The sequence below is a fragment of the Anneissia japonica genome, unplaced genomic scaffold (genome assembly GCF_011630105.1).
Source record: "Anneissia japonica isolate Jap-2015-1 unplaced genomic scaffold, ASM1163010v1 scaffold9_len2422644_cov172, whole genome shotgun sequence".
NCBI lineage: Eukaryota > Metazoa > Echinodermata > Crinoidea > Comatulida > Comatulidae > Anneissia > Anneissia japonica.
In genome coordinates, this window is record NW_022758107.1 from 208,361 (window position 1) to 225,663 (window position 17,303).

Genomic DNA, 17,303 nt, shown 5'->3' on the forward strand with positions numbered 1-17,303 from the left:
CTATATATATATATCTGTCTCTTATACACATCTAGATGTGTATAAGAGACAGGGCCTAGGCTATATAGGCTAATATAATATACTGCAATGTACAATATGAAACATGATAGAATGAAATATAATATAACATAATAATTATATGATATTATGATGACTGCATGATATATCAGTTTTGTGAACGTATTACCAGGGAACAGTTGTAATTTCACTGTTCCAAGGTATTACAGTGCTGTATGTGCCTATCCGTTGAGTAAGCCTACTCGGCGTTTTACGAGGTGATCGTCAGAGCAGCTGACGCACAGTCGAGTATGAACTGTGCAGGGAGTTGTTTGACCATCATATTCAACTGTAAATAATGCTCCCGCGATTTATTTAGTTGTTCCCTAAAACTTCACAGCCATATATGGAAATGCCAGTGACTTTCTTTGTTTGGAGACAGTAAGTTCAATTAAAAAGCAAGTCTTATAACAGGATGCTGTCAGTAATGTACCTGCCTCCCTAAAAAGAAGCTTTAGAACATTGAATTAGGGAAATAAATAGGAAATATAGGGATTATTTCGCGCGGTGTTGCTTTAACAGGGTCATTTTGGACATAGATAGGCAACGCGCATTTTATAGGTAGGGGTTAAGTTTGTGTAAGATATACAAAATAATATGTTACTGGAAATATACATGTTCTATCGAAACCTAAGAATATCTTTGCTCATTTTTGCAGTATATTTATGAAATGGTATTATAGTTAAACGCATTTTTAAAACATAATTTCAGTTTGTTGCTGAGATATAATTCTCTTTTAGTGGAATAATCTTACCAGGGTTTGTTTTCGAGCGCCCTCATACGCCCACTATTACATTTGCCTGCTGTACAAGATCGCCATATTTTCTAATTCCTCATGTTTTCTAGGTAGTATTTAGAATCCAAAATCATCCTTCAAGAAAGAGAAGGAAATTCATCATGGAACACTCGTATGGTATAGGGACGTCCAACAGGTATGGAGCCTTTTTAGCTGACGATGCTGATGATATTTTAGAACATGAACCAGCACCGATAGATCCTAAGGTCACCAAGGAGAAAAAGAAGAAGAAATCTGGTAGTGGTGGAAATGCAAACAAGCAACTGAATGAGAAAAACAGTCAAAAACCAGTTGAAACAGAGAGTCGATCGAACAGAAGAGATGGTATGTCATCGTTTATAAACTTTAATATATTTTATTGATCGTGGAAATAAAATTTTACAATCGTAAATCGTCATTGGCTCTTCATCCCACCTCGTGTGTGGGGTTAGCCATCTATCTCGCATTTCATTCACAATCGTCCGACCATGCATGTTAGGCGATTGTGATGTCATATATAACAAAGTAAAATCCTTTTGTACTCATATAATTAATTAAAAATAGCCTATATGAAGTTGGTAAGACGTCTCTAATTCATGTCAATGAAAGTGATAGCAGTAGCGTATTCTATCTAGGGGAACGTGGGGCGTCCCCCCCCCCCCAAGTCGTTCCCCCAAAAAATTACGGTCTATAAGGGGATGGGGGGGGGACGGGCGGTGGTGGGTTCAAAAGAAAAACAAGAATGAAAGAAAAAGAAATAATTGATCGCCTAATGCCTCAGATGTTATTTTCGGGCGTCTAAAAGCACAAAAATCGCAGGGAATGCCCATTGACCCCTGGGGTAGTGTTGTCTCGATTGGTCCACATTTCGCGCCACCCCCCCCCCCTTTTTTGGACATCTGGATCCGCCCCTGTTCAAGTTGTTAAAAATCACCTTATTTTACGAATGACTCCCCTCAACTGATCATCGAGCCCCCTTCCCCACTTCAACTTTGTGCCCCAGTGGCTCCCCCATTTCAAGACTTCTAGATACGCCACTGAGTCAGAGGTTCTTTTCATGGTCATAGCCACATTTTCTTATGAAAAGTACAATACAAAGTTAATACATTATGTAACAATATAAAATTAAGAATGGTTGTCTTCGCTCATGCTAGCCATTTGCTAATTCGCCAATGGCAAATTGAGATACCGTTTGGCGGGAAAAAAATGGCATCGTTTGCCAAAATGGTGAAAGTAAATTTTCATAGAAAGAATTAAGTTTTGTCTAGGCTAGGCTCTTAAGTAATTACCATCTCGAGCAGCAGAGATATCACCCTGTCTCTTATACACATCTAGATGTGTATAAGAGACAGCTATTACATTTGCCTGCTGTACAAGATCGCCATATTTTCTAATTCCTCAGTTGTTAAAAATCACCTTATTTTACGAATTACTCCCCTCAACTGATCATCGAGCCCCCTTCCCCACTTCAACTTTGTGCCCCAGTGGCTCCCCCATTTCAAGACTTCTAGATACGCCACTGAGTCAGAGGTTCTTTTCATGGTCATAGCCACATTTTCTTATGAAAAGTACAATACAAAGTTAATACATTATGTAACAATATAAAATTAAGAATGGTTGTCTTCGCTCATGCTAGCCATTTGCTAATTCGCCAATGGCAAATTGAGATACCGTTTGGCGGGAAAAAAATGGCATCGTTTGCCAAAATGGTGAAAGTAAATTTTCATAGAAAGAATTAAGTTTTGTCTAGGCTAGGCTCTTAAGTAATTACCATCTCGAGCAGCAGAGATATCACCTCGCTAAGCGACCCTATTTTTGCCGCATGTGCTGTACAGATTTACAGACACTGTCAAGTACAGTACCACCAGATACATCATAGCCTGATAAAAACAATCTAAGCAAACAATCTAAGCGAACCTACAAAGCAGAAGCATGTTGTTTATTTGTATGTGCAGAAAGACTGCTGTAGCTTACTGGAATAAACAATGCATTGGTTGATAATTTGTGAATGGCAAGCACAAGCTTAGAACGTTAATTTAAAGTATGGAGCTGTTTTTCTTGACTCGCCCACGACAGGAACTTGTTTGTACTGCTGTATTATTTTTAAAATTAATTGGCCTGGCCTAGGTCTAGCCTATTTTTTATTTACAATTATTTTACCTCTTTTAAATGTCAAAAAATGATGTCCTCAATGACAATATACACATGTGAAAAGATTGTTCATCAAATAATATTTTGTAGTCTTGATTTAGTAAGATAAATAATATATGTAAAGGAGAGTTAACGTCCGTTGGTTGTAAAATTACCGAATGGAAAACCCAATAGAAAATAAAACTTAGCATTGTCAGTTCATCTTGTCAACCCCGAAAATCCAGCATTGTACGTCAGAGTGCACGCCTATCAGAACACAGTAAAATATGTTAAAAGGTTAACCTTGTGGCAAATGTTAAAAAGCTGTGAGCGACAGTGAGTAAAAAACGAAGAAAATGACGGTCTAGCATGACTAGCCTTAATTCGGCAAGGAAGTGATTTCTATAGTTCCATTAGTATTAGATCGCTTTGCAGGTTCTGCTTCAAATTACGGTAAACGATAAACAACGTGATCTGTAGAAATCGTAATAATTTGTACATGATTTGTCACCAGTATTATTATTTAAAAGAAGAAAATTCCTGCTACTAGAACAATAATATCACATCAAAATTCTCCGAATTGGAAAGTTAACCACATAGGCAAGTCGAGTGGCCGAGCGGTAAGGCAGGGGCGCCGCTAGCTACAGCCTTTAACATCGGCGCTGGTTCCAGCCGCTCCTCGCCCATGGTTCGGTTGGTAGAACTAAGTCTTCTCGGATAAGGACTTAAAATGGAGGTCCAGTGTATACATCTGGCTCGTATGCACTTTAAAGAACCCATTGCATCTTTCGGAAGAGTAGGGGGTTACCCCGATGTTATGGTTCATTTCAGCCCCTGCCGTTGTGGAATGATGTGAACATGTATCTACCAAGAAGCGCCTCTTTACGGCTGCTAAGTAGTCACGGACCACGCCCATACGCAATTCAGCACAATGATGCTGCAAGTTATGGGTTATTCTCCTACCTTTACCTTTATACCGTACTCGCGCGAATAAGCGGCCAGGCGCTTAAAATATTTTTTGCACATTTTGAGGGGCGCTTATTTAAATGGGGCGCTTATTCGAACGGGGCGCTTATGAAAACAGAGTGGAAATTTAGGGGGCGCTTATGGAAATCGAGGGGTTCTTATGAGAACTTATTAAATCCAAGAGACACATTTTGAATGTAAAACGATTATATAAGGACATCAGGAAACCGTTAATTACGAATGGTGCTGCGGCGGAAAAGAATCGTCCAGAGAGTATGGCTTGTCATGACAAGAATGTTGTGAGTACAATATTACATAATAGCAGATGAAATTAGTGGTGGTGGTTAGCTTGTTGGCCATCGGTCGATTAAGAATAGCAGGACGGCATGATCATTGCAGGTTTTCTTGAAAACTTAGATGAGTTAAAGGTGCAGATTGTCGGAAAAGGAGTAGGACTAGGCTATAGACAAATGTAAGAAGATGAAAGTTGAAAATACTGTCTGTCCAGGGAGCTCTCATCTGCCCAAGATAAATATCCTCATTTTGATATGGACTAAAGTAGATGTTGGCACACCTCAAATCGTGCCAACATCCACAGTCCCAGGATTGATTGGATTATTGAGGAGGCACTTGTTGAAACGGGGCGCTTACGGAAATTTTCATGTTAGGAGGGGCGCTTATTCAAACAGGGCGCTTATTCAAACAGGGCGCTTATTCGCGCAAGTACGGTAATTACTGTCTGCTCTCCTCCTCTATAGGGGAAAATGTAGGCCGTAGGCCTAAATGACATCGAAATTTGAACATACTGAAGGCCTGCACTAGGTTACCTAGCTGGCAAACTAAACACAGTTATAAAACATGATTGATCTAATCATAAGGTAGGAAATAACAAAACAATAAAGTTCTAACATTGTTTGTTAGTAAATTGCAACATTGCTCACATGTTGAAAGCTGGTAAACTATATTTCAGTATTGTTTACGCATTGTTTATCAGCCCGACGATCCAGACTACGTTCATTGCAAAGCTAATTAAAATAACAATGACCTTCGTAGTGGTTCGTAGCTGTTTGTTTAAATAAATTTAATTAAAACTTTTTCCCTTATTATACTGAGCTGTTTCTGTCGCGCACTATGCAACTTTGACGTCATCCTGATCAAAGCACCACACTGCACCTCCGAAAAAAATTAACCAATTGGCTGGCAGGGTTTCGTAGGACATTTTTGTCCAACTTATCATTTAAATTTAAATTTAATAGTTTTATTGAATATTATTTCCTCTCATCCTTTGATTAAGAGTACTGAAAGGTAATGAATGTCAAAGGGGAAACATATGCTCTGTATGTCAAGGTTCCTTTTGTTTACACAATACACAGTCTAATTTATTTTATGTTTGTAAACTAGGAAATCTTGCTTTACATTTTCCTGCAGAGGTATGTAAATTGCAAATTGACACAATGCTAGATGGTTTTCTATCACAGATAGATTTTCAAGTTTTATTTATTCCATATTCGGATTACTGTTTTGGTGTAACAATAGCCTACAAGGATTGATTTACCACTGACGTGCATTGTCTAAAATCATTAATCAACAGTGTAAAAAATTTAGCTTCTGTAGATAGGGTATGCCTAAGGTAAAAAAAAAGGGCATCAGTTGCATGTTTGTTGTCACTCCTGAATAAAGTGTTCTAAAAGGTTTAACCTTGAATAAAGCTTTAAACAATGGTATTTGCAATGAAAGAGTTTCGTCCTGATCCAGATGCAAAATTTATAAAATAAACAATGCATTTTGTCTAAATGAGGGCCTACCTAGAAATTTACTTTAATTCAGCATGCGAGCCTATATTTACGGCACAATAAAAACAGTGATTAGTTTATCGTTCTGTCTGGGCTGGAAAAGTGATGAGGGATGGAGGTTTTTTTTATTTTGCTAAAGCCATATCACCCTTGAGTTGTTTGTTGGTGCATTGCAATGATTAACAGTTTGTCACCCTCTAGGGTGGAAAAGTGATGAAGGAGGGAGTCTTTTTATTTTTATTTTAATAAAGTTATATCACCCTAGTTTGTTGGTGCATTGATATACCAAAGTAAAATATATGACTGAGATAAAACAAGCAATACACTATTTCTATTTTTAAAAAAAATCAATCGTTTTTTTGCCAATACCATAAAGGACATTTGGACATTTTTTTAGTTGGGCCTACTACTGGAAATATTTGTTTAATAATGATCAATTAAGTTTGAAAAGTAATAAAATTACAGTCGAGGGTATGATCAGTTGTGTAATTTAAAACCAAAAACAAACAATAACTTGTTTGTAAAATGTGAATCAAATTTTAGGCCCTACTTCTATAAAGTTGCTTTTTAAATTAAATTAAATAATTTAAATGTATAACTTTGAATTGTGTCATGAAAATGCACACTCCGAGACAGATTTGTTTATTGTATTCTTGAGGAAAAATTGACCTTTAACAGGACATCTTAAGAGATCAGAAAGTACCATGACTTTCAAGAGACTAGGGACCTCTGAAAAATCTGATATAAGGTTGAAATCACCACTCTATCTACATTTCCAAATCTATGACTGAATGAAAGATATAATTTAACCTGCAAGTTGTATTATTTTACAATAGCAGATATGAAAGACAAACCAGAGCGCTTTGGAAAGGAGGCTGATGTTCCACCAAGAAGAGGTGGACGAGGAGGGAGAGGAGGACGTGGAAGAAGGGGACGTCCTTACCAAGACAGAGAAAACCGTGAAAATGAAGAACCATCACAATACAATGATTCGATGACATCAGACATGAAATCTGAAAGGTCATTTTCCGACCGTCCTAGAGGCTTTGGTCAACCATCCCGAGGAGAATTTGGTGAACGAAGAGGACGCGGAGGTAGAGGACGTGGTGGTAGAGGAAGAGGAGGATCTAATGGCGGCCGTGATTACCGAGGGAAACGAGAATTTGACAGACACAGTGGAAGTGACAAGAGGCATGTTTTAATAATCTTTATTTTATAATTGCACTGTAAAAAAAATGTTTCAGCCTTCCCAATGCTGCCCTCTAAGGAAAATGTAACTTGATGTTTTTATTTACATGTTGCGACAGTTGGTTTATTACCTCAAGTCTTACTTTGGGTACCTTCAAAGAACTCAATAAGTTGGAATTCCAGTGTATGATGTGCAGTAGAAACTACAATTAAGTACGCTCCTTGCCTAAAGATGTTCAAATCATTCAAAAATCTCTCGAGTCCTTCATTCTATACCAAATTGAAACAGAAAAGTGTGGACTAATGGCTTGATAATTTAATATTTAATATTTGAAGTAGAGGAGACCCTGAGAGGAAATTTTGGACTAGACCACCTCAGTCCCATCATGGTTTGGTCTGAGGATCAAAATATGATGGCTATGGCATCTCAAATAACCAGGAATGTCACTCTCATTTTCAAACAGTGGTTATTGTTTTAAGAACGAAAATTAGTTATGACTGTTAATGGAACAGCCTTCGCCAACTACCCACTCGCATTAATCAGGTGTGGTAAAAACAACATGGCATTCTAAAATTATTATTTCCTTCCTTTAATGTGTGTGAATATATTATGTTTATATCAGTTGGTAGTATTTTAGTTTAAATACTATTTGAATAATGCATTTAACTGCTTGTAATGGCAGAACATCCTTTTTATTTTCTTTTCTACCTCTGCAAAAGAAGGTCATGTATTCACACTCGTTAGTATAATTACATAAAAAAAGGTAATGAAATATAAAATTTGGTGGAATGGTACATAATAAATGTACGAGATAATTAAATCCAAGGCACAGAAAATCAATTTTTCCCCCTTGGAGTTGCCCTTGCATTAAAGAAAATAATGGCATAAGTCACACGGCCTGCATATTTTTTGGTTTTCATGTCCAACATTACCAAAACCCAACCACCCCAAAATCTTAAATGTATAGGGTTTTTTTTTAACAAATTGAAGCTTGTTAAATTATGTACAATATTTCAAAAGTCCACTCTTTAAACTTTTAATAAATTGTGGCCCTATAATTGCCATTTTGTTTAATTGGCAATGGAACTTATAGTGATTGACCAATTGGGTTGGGGGAGGTGGGAAGGTTATGTCAAGTTTAGGTGATGTTTTTCTTTATTTTCTTTTTATTGTTTTATCTTGTTTTGTGTTTGTAATGATTTGTTGATCTGCACTGTATTTTATGTAGATTAAATCAATCAATCAAGTGAAAATTGGTAAAATATAAATATTGAATAAATACTTTCCACAGCTCGATTAAGCCACATGAAAAGAGAGAAGGAAATGGACCTCATAACTGGGGTAGTGTGCGAGATGAAGTCAGGTAAGTTTTCATAATTTAATATCAGCATTTCTATTGAGTTGTTGTTTCTACTATAGTGGAAAAGGTCACAGATTCCATGGTCGGAAAAATAATTGGCAAACTGTAGAACACAGTGCACAATCATATTTATCTCCTACACGTGTGCGAAATTTTGCTCCTGCTAGATTTATGTGTATTACAATTCAATGGCTGTCGGATGTACAGTTGTGAATAGTGTACATTTCTCTGTGAAACATTCACTAGAATGATTCACCTCAAAAGGGGAATCTTCTTTTTGCTGTCCAATACATTAGCTAGTAATGATGATGAATATGCTAAACTATTACATAACTAAATAAAAAATAGATAAGCCGTACTAGTCTAATATATAATAGAAAATAAAACTCAGGATATTCAGTACTTTTATGACTTGTTTATTTATGACAGTACACAAGCTTTCGTGCACACAGTGCACTTCTTCAGGTGAATGTGAAGTTAACATGACTTCACATTCACCTGAAGAAGTGCACTGTGTGCACGAAAGCTTGTGTACTGTCATAAATAAACTAGTCATAAAAGTACTGAATATCCTGAGTTTTATTTTCTATTACATAACTATTACATAAAAGAGTAAGAAAACAACAATTTCAACCAGTGTTAAAGTGCTACTTTTTGCTTTCTCGCAGTAGCTAGTAGATAGTCATGGTGTTAGGATAATGTATTCCAAATTATTTTTACACGCATTTCTTGCACATTGTATACAGTTGAACTTGCCCAAGTCGAATCAAAAATGCCATTGAAAAATGGTTCGACTTGGATGAAATTTGACTTACAGATTAAGTTTGACTTATAAATTGTTCGACTTAGAAATTGTTTGACTTAGAAATTGTTTGAGTTAGGTGAAGTCGACTTAGGCAAGTTTAACTGTATAGTATTTCAGGCCCATAAAATGAGGGGGAAAATGTCTGAAAAGTGTCGGTGATACAAAAATGTGTGGCGTTTAAAATATTTTTAAATACTGCTATGTATATTGTAAGACCCTGTTAATATTCAGGGCTGTATACTGTATCTCTATTAAGATTTCCTGAGAGCATTCAAGTGTGGTCATGTTTATTGCATTTCTTAGACCCTAGGACATAATCTAATTGATGACATGTGCATATGCTTATGTTTGCCGATTTCCCATCGTCTAACAAATCAAAATCTCCCTATTGTTGTACTTTCATTTATCACATCCATCAGATACATCCCTTCCACCTGTATGTAGGCTTTAAAATACTGCCAAAAATGTGCCAAATCCAAACTTAACAGTAGGCAGTTACAAAACAATACAATGCATCCAAACAGATAAGTATAAGGTAAAAAAAGATTTTAAAAAAACAAAAACATACAATTAAATTATTCAAAACAGTCAACTATCAGATGATTATACACCTAATAATTAATTTTTAAAAATTTAACAAATTGTATGTTTTCCTATTTTAGTGAACTTGACACTTCCAATGTTACTGATGAAAGCCAAGACTGGAGTACCCAAGTAGAAGATGGCGAACAAATACCAGTGCAAAAGTAAGTAATTTATCCCATGGCACTCGACCCCACTAGAGGGCCTAGATGGTCTCTAGACACGATTATATGGGCCTGTCGCCTGCGAAGCCCCCTAGACCCACGGTGGCTTTTGGCGGCTTTAACTAGACATACAGATTTGTATTTGTATTTTACTAAATTATTTGTCTTTGTTGTACATAATACAGTATTGACTTCCATATAAAATATATACTGCCATTAACAGTCAGCAGACTAATACTGCTTTAAACAAGTCAACTAGCCTTTATTATTATTATTATTTGTGAGATTCGCATCTTTGTTTATTAATAATGGTGACAGGGCTGAAAATTAACCTCCAAAACATAGTGGCCAGCAGGGCCAGTAAGAAAAAAAATGATACTGGCCCTTCCAATGTTTTACTGGCCCTATTTCTTTACGGTCTGAAATATAATTCCAAAAAAAAAAAAATTCAATAAAACCAGCAAGATTACATTAGTTTAATAATTTTTTTTTTTGCCAATTCAATCTACCTTCAGCTAAAATTTAACCCAAATTTTTTAAAATCATTAGTCCGAGCTAATTTATAACACACCAACGAGTTACTTTAAAAGTTTTCTAAATATGTAGCATTAAAATTGAAAAAATTAAAAAGGCCTAGGCCTATCTAGTATTCTCAATTTAGTTTGGAACGATATCAGGGTGTGGGTGAGGGTCATGGAGCAAGGAAAATAGCCTTTTGGGAACCAAAAGGCTATTCAAAATTGATGGTCTAGAAAAGGCCCTATCGTCTCGTCATCCAAATGTTTCAACTTGAAGATCAAGACTTGTGTTCTGGGCCTAGCGTTGGGAAATTAAGCCGCTACTCTGCACTCTGCTTAACAATACGGTGTACGTGTGCACCATGCATGTGGTGGATTCTTAAAATATTACACACATTACTTAAATGCATTTTATGTATCAGACAAGGACACGAAATCATTGATTAAATTATTGTTAATGACATTTCTACCATCGCACGCATAGGCATTTAGTTAAAAAACACAAGCTAGGAAGTTGTGTACCCGACAGTCGAATTCATTTAGGTCTACTTTGTTGTCAAAGGGTACATTACCATCAAACTGTCGTGAATATAGTAGTTACTGCTCTGCCTCCACTGCGTTAAAATAACAAAGCATGCAATGATATTTGCAGCTAGACTATTAATACAAGAACACAAGTAAACTCCCCATGGCTATAGATTGGCGAAAAATGGAGTTCAAACGAAAAAAAGACAATGTATTTTAGCAAGTATTTGAAACTTTGAAATGATTTTAAGCCTTCGCCAGTATGACGAAAGCTGTTCCAAAATGGTTTTCGCAAATTGGCGATCGGTTAGCGTGAGCCCAGTAAGTGTCGCCAGAAGGACGATAACCCAAGAAATTTATTATCGCCCACTAATTTTTCAGCCCTGATTTGAACATTTTATAGTATTAATTTGCTTTCAGTTTATTCCAACCTGTAAGGATTTTTGTGTGTTTCAGGGACGGCGAAGGGCAAGATGAGGAGAAGGCAGAAGATGGAATCGAAGAAGAGACGCGGGAAATGACACTAGAGGAATACAAGGCACAGATTCAACAGAACCGTTATAAAAAAGACTTCAACTTGCGCAAAGCTGGTGAAGGAGAAAATGCAGAGCAATGGAAGACAACTTATAAACTGGATTCAAGAAAAATTGGCGGATATGAGGAGGATAGGGCACAGGTATGTAACCATAGTCAGGGGTGTAGTTAAAGTGTGCTGGCCACCCAGCCTGGAAGTTTTCCCACCCAGTCTAAAGCTAATTTTCTTACACCCACCTTTATTAACACCTTGCCCATCATTAAAATCCACTCTTATTTGAGTTTACCAATGTTGTCATCTACCCAACATTTAAATACCTACCACTCACCCTTAGTTTTCTACAGTTACAACCCTGCATAGTATAATGTAACACATTACTTATTTTCTTATTTAAGTTATCGCATACTCACAAAGTACATGCCTAAATTAAATTGAATAATGTTATTTACACACTGTTAATTATCTATGTTGTGCATTAAGTCGAATTGACATGTTATGCAAACTTTCTTGCTGTTACTATCTTTCATCGCAGTAATTTAACGCTTAATTTCCAAAATTTTGGTTGCATTGTTGGATTTCATAAACTTTTCTGAGCACCTGGTATCTATTGGCAAAAGGGCTATATCAACGCCTATGTTAGATATCGTACTATGGAACTATCTACCAGCCAATACTAGTCGAAACTACAGTAAAAACTTGCGATGTTTGCCAATATGTTGATAATTGTAACTTGAGTAGTTTAGTGCCTACAGTAATAATGGGCTTGTACTTATAAATAAGTGTTTTATTTGTGTTTGCTATCTTTCTAATCACAGATAATCGTAATGTTGACAATAGGCTGGGAAAATGTGCTTCCATGTGCATGTTGAATACTACTGCTTTTAGCCTTGCACTGATTGTCAGCAACATTTGATTATGCCTACAAGTTGTTAGCTTGATAACAAATTAAAAATCACTGGAAGCGGAGCCCCTTCAGATTATATTAATTGGATCGTCAATAAATTAAATATTCAGTGTGACTCATTTTGCATGCGTCTGATGACAGTCTGTGAAAAATAAACAAACAGCTTTTGTGGTGAAGCTGTAATAGGGCGATTCCATAAAATGATCAACCAAAAGGTGAAAAATAAAAATAAGTCAATTTCAACAATATTTGGTATCACTGCAAAGCTAATACTGTAAAACCTTGTATAATTTTCATGGAGTTTAGTTGGAGCACCATAAATTAACATATAATTAGCATAGATTGTAGTTTAAATTCGGATATGATGGGATTTGTCTTTTATTATTCTATAAAAGCCCCTAAATACAGTTCTAAATACACTTCAGGGCAGAAATAGATGCCTTTTTATAATTCTAATCATAATTTTGAAAATCCTTAGTTTTTATAATTATAAAATTTACTTCATTAAAATTAATTGTTTATGTACAACCATCACAAAAAAATAGAAATTTTATTTATCCTGTGGCATGTTTCTTTTTGTTACATGACACTATTGTCTGTGGTTTAGTGCACTAAATTCGTTGACCTTTTAAAAGGTTTTGTAGTGTAGTGGTGGTTGGCTTGGCCCATCATACTTGAAGGACTGATTATCAATTCACGGATATGCAATAAGCAATTAATTTTCAATAGTACTGTAAATATTAAAATCCAAACCTAAGAGTCTTTGATTTTAATATTATTATTCTATTATACTACTACTTATTACTTGGTATTTGCCATTCCATGACAGGAATATCTTGCTGTCATTGACTGATAAACAGCTGACTAAATACACTGCTGATATACTTATAACGACTTACTTATTATGGCGATATTATTAATATTGGCTATAATAACCATATTAATTTGCTATCGGCCTGCTTCATAATCTACTATTTTTATTCTTATAGGAGGATGAACACGTACACCAAGGACGACCTTCACAAAAACATGTACTGGATATTGACATAAGCTTTAACGAACCAGCTGGACGAGGAGGCGGACGTGGAGGAAGAGGTGGACGTGGGGGAGGTGGTAGAGGCAGGGGTGGTGGGCGTGGTAGAGACCGTGACAGAGATAGAGATGGAAGAGGTAGACGAGGTGGTGGTGGTGGTGGTGGTGGTGGGCGTGGCGGCTTTGGTGGAAGGTATCGCAATGATGGGCCAGCTGCTCCTCGTGTAGACAACGAGGATGAATTCCCAAGCCTGGGAGCCAATTAGTTGTCTAATGGCAAAGCCCAGAAAAGAAAACAAAAAAAACCCTAAACAAGCTGAATAGCTGTTTGTGTAATGATTGGGTGTTGTGTAAGCAGTGCAGCAAATCACTTCTGGTGTCATCCAACATCAGCCAATTTTAAATTAAGTTTTCTAATATAGAAATAAGTGTATGTGGTATTTTAGAATGTCTCATGGTTTAAAGAAACAACACGTGTAGATATCAATAGGCCCTTCAAGTTAATGGCACTTGGCTCTGAGATGGAGAAGAGCAACAATTTAGTTTTAGGATTTGAAGTACTGTACTCTGATAATCTGACTTTGCATTCTCATTTCAGTCTCCTAGAGTGTCGAGGTAGCACCCGAAGGTTTATTTCAGTCTCCTGGGGGAGTTGAGGTAGAACCTTAATTTGATGTCTAAAGACAGTTGTAAATTTATTAGGAAGAATGTGAAAAACATGAATTTTATTTAATTGCAATTTAAACTTTCAAAAGTGAAATTTTTTAAAGGGTAAATGAAATTTTTGTTCGATAGTTAAAATCTATTGCAAATTTGGCAGAGGTGCACTTGAAGAAAACAAGTAATCGATGGAACAGTAACCTGAAATTTATGAAATATGGCTTCTAGAGTAATCAGAAAGCAGTTTAATATATTCCTGTAATATGGAATAAAGGGTTTTTTGTGTTCAGTCCAAATAGGTTTGTGCATGATATTCCTTCCACAGTAGAACAATGTTGTAATTTACTAGCCCACCGCCTGCACGATGCTTCTGCTTTAATAAGATGAAATAACCTTGAAACTGATTGTCTTGTGATACAAGTTTAGGTTCAGTTTTTTGAGATAAGAAACTAAGCATTTGTGATCTTTCCCTCAGTTGGTAACCTGGTCACCATGGATACGCCAGTGTGATCAGTGATGTATTGTAATGCTTATTAAAAATGATTTTACTGATCGGTTTCTGTTTCATGGGTCATTTTAATATGTTCCTCTTAGACTAGAGGAAAATTGGAATAAGAAAATATATTTTAATCTTGCATTCTGTCAGAGAATATAGATGTGTAGGCTCAAAATATGCCAATTTAAGCCACCCAGGTAATGTGGAACAACCACCTGCAATTTCAATAACCTAGAGTATACTGGAGATAAATATTCTCTTAAATTATCTTCAATTCTTAAATTTTGTTGTACATGTCCACTGTCTGATGATTACTTCTGACCCAAACTTATGTAAAAAATGGTTGTACATTACTACAAGAATAGGTTTCAAATTTTGAACAAAAAGAAAAAGAAAACTCAAGTTATGTTCTTGATGATTTTATCTTTTTTTTGTTGGGGTAATACAGTAGAACGTTTAAAAAAAACTGTATAGGGAAAACAGCAAAAAAAAAAATTGGTATAGTATGCACAAAAAGAATTCGAGAATAATTTTTTATCATGGAAAATCATATTGAATGGGTTTACTTTTGCCGCCCTTTACTCATCGTTCGTATTTGAATTTCTTAATTCTTCTATAATGTACAGTACCTATCAGCTGTATTCTATTCACATTTATTTTAAGTACAGCAAACAGACATATTGCCACGATACTGTGCTGCTTCATTTAATAAATAATTCTTTTCCATGTGACTCAAACTTGACTGGTTGTTTGTTAATTTAGTGTCCATTTTATTAAATTTATGATTAAAGCCAAGCTTGGATTGTATTATCAAATTATTATATTTGGTTAGACGAAGTGGATCCAGGCCTGTCCGACAGGTGGGTAAATTTCCCCCTCCCCTTACAAATTTTTTTTTTTTTTTGTAATTGCTTTAATATCGCTTGCAATCTTGGAGGGGAAATGAGCAACAGAGCATTCAGAACCCACTACTAAGGGATTAGAAAGCAAGCATCTTCAATCACTAAGCTATTCGTCTGCCACAATATCAAGTGATTTCATTTGATTTATTTCGTCAATTTTAAAAACAGGTACAACAAATACAAAACAAAACACTCTTGGCAGAGACCGGATTAAACAAAAGCAAACTTAATTGCTGTACAAATTTTATCCATCTAATGAATCGGGGACGAAACCTTTATTACTGTACATCTATAGCTGGACCTCATCTGAAGCTTGTTTCCATACAGTAGCTGCACTGTTGCTACAGTGTTTTCAGTGTAATCGTACTGCGTAGCAGTCCTTACGCAATTAGGAAGGTGCCCCGAAAAGCTTTAGACGATAACGTGTGGCGATTGTATGGAAATCAAGATTTATCGTGCATAAGAAAGTGTTAGGTGAAGATGCATTTTTAGTAGAAACAAATTCCATTTTGTGCTGATTGGTCGGTTGAATCGGGGAGCCTTCACGATTGCGTCAGGGACTGCGCTACATAATGATGCTTGTATTTACTACTGTATTAAATAAATTACACACAAGTAGGCCTATGTGCCATTATTCGATCTTGAATACAACTTGACTATAAAAACCCAGGGGAAAAACTGAGAAGCTAAGAACATGCATTCTGCATTGTAACAACAGCAACAACTTGCTTCTGATTGGTTGTATGTCACACTTGAGTTTATTTACAGTGTATCTTGGCATTAAATTTTATGCTTGGTTGCCTTGATGTATTGATATTTGTGTATGGCCTCTTGCTATACTGATATCTCCCCCCCCCCCAGGGGGTGTGCGTTTTTGATACATTGGGAATTCTTCATTCTTTGAGTCCGTAGATGCCTAAGAACACATTAGCAGGATCTGTAGGTCCTAGAGAACAAAAAACTCGAAAAGTCGTCCAATTTCGACACAAACAGTGAGCTACACTTTGCATTTTTGCCAGTTAGTCGCATTTTCACATAGCATTTTTCTGTTAATTCTTCATCATTCTAAGGCGATACTTTTTTGATACTGTACTTTGTTTTGCAAACCCACTGCCCTCCGGAAAAATGATCTTGAGTAAAACTAAAATTTTAATTTTGACCAGTTAGCACACCTGCGGTAATGAATAATTGGAAATTGAGAGAAAAAGTAAAATGTATTTTCATCCCGCCTGCCACCTTATAGAATTTTACCCAAAAAGAAATCTAGCATAATATATATTTTTTCACAAATGAATGCATTTAGTAAATTGAAGCAAATACATCGCAGTAATCTGAAAGTGTAGGCCTACGACAAACTGCGACACACATACTCGCGCCCTGTTTGAATAAGCGACCCTCTTAACGTGAAAATTGTCTTAATTGCTCCATTTGAATAAGCGCCCCCTCAATTTGGAAAGAGCGCCCCTCGATTCCTTAAAAAATTAATCGTACAGTAGAGTACATCACCAACTTAATTTTCTGCATCAACTATTCGCATCTATCTTAGCATTGTCGGTCGGTCGGTCAGTCCATCTAATTACATGTTGGTCTATCAGTCTCCATTAATTTTAACGTGGTTTTCAGTTTTGATGCATCTTTAGAATCCTGTTCTTATTTTACTGCTGCCCGGCATTTTGGATTTAGAATAGTATTTAATATCTAAAAATTAAAATACTGAATCACCATTTTCAGCCAACAAAAATAAACTGACTTCGTCACTCTCGTATCTATGCAAGAAACCCTGCAACCTCTTACTGGCTAACAGCTGTGAGCTCTTAGCCAGTGAGAGCTCACACCTTTTAAGCCACTGCATGTTACTACGTTATTAACAGTAAACAAAACGAAGAAAAAAAAAACAATAGTCCGTTTGC

General features: G+C 36.1%; 1 protein-coding gene across 2 annotated transcripts; it reads left to right on the forward strand.

The window, feature by feature from the left end:
• Nucleotides 1-837: 837 nt before the first annotated feature.
• LOC117125050 (plasminogen activator inhibitor 1 RNA-binding protein-like) lies at nt 838-15,228 on the forward strand. Of its 2 annotated transcripts, none has more exons than XM_033271416.1 (6): nt 838-1,177; nt 6,558-6,912; nt 8,202-8,273; nt 9,738-9,821; nt 11,321-11,540; nt 13,293-15,228. In XM_033271416.1, exons 1-6 carry the CDS (start codon nt 955-957, stop codon nt 13,599-13,601), a joined length of 1,263 nt encoding a protein of 420 aa, XP_033127307.1. In that variant the 5' UTR covers nt 838-954; the 3' UTR covers nt 13,602-15,228. The 2 variants fall into 2 exon arrangements, with proteins under 2 accessions (XP_033127307.1, XP_033127308.1); XM_033271417.1 differs by having other exon boundaries at nt 6,561-6,912.
• Nucleotides 15,229-17,303: the final 2,075 nt, after the last annotated feature.

Coding starts and splice junctions, on each gene's coding strand:
- LOC117125050 (XM_033271416.1), top strand. CDS start 955: ATGGAACACTCGTATGGTATAGGGACGTCCAACAGGTATGGAGCCTTT. Junction 8,274..9,737: donor AGTGTGCGAGATGAAGTCAG/GTAAGTTTTCAT, acceptor TTCCTATTTTAG/TGAACTTGACACTTCCAATG. Junction 9,822..11,320: donor GAACAAATACCAGTGCAAAA/GTAAGTAATTTA, acceptor TGTGTGTTTCAG/GGACGGCGAAGGGCAAGATG.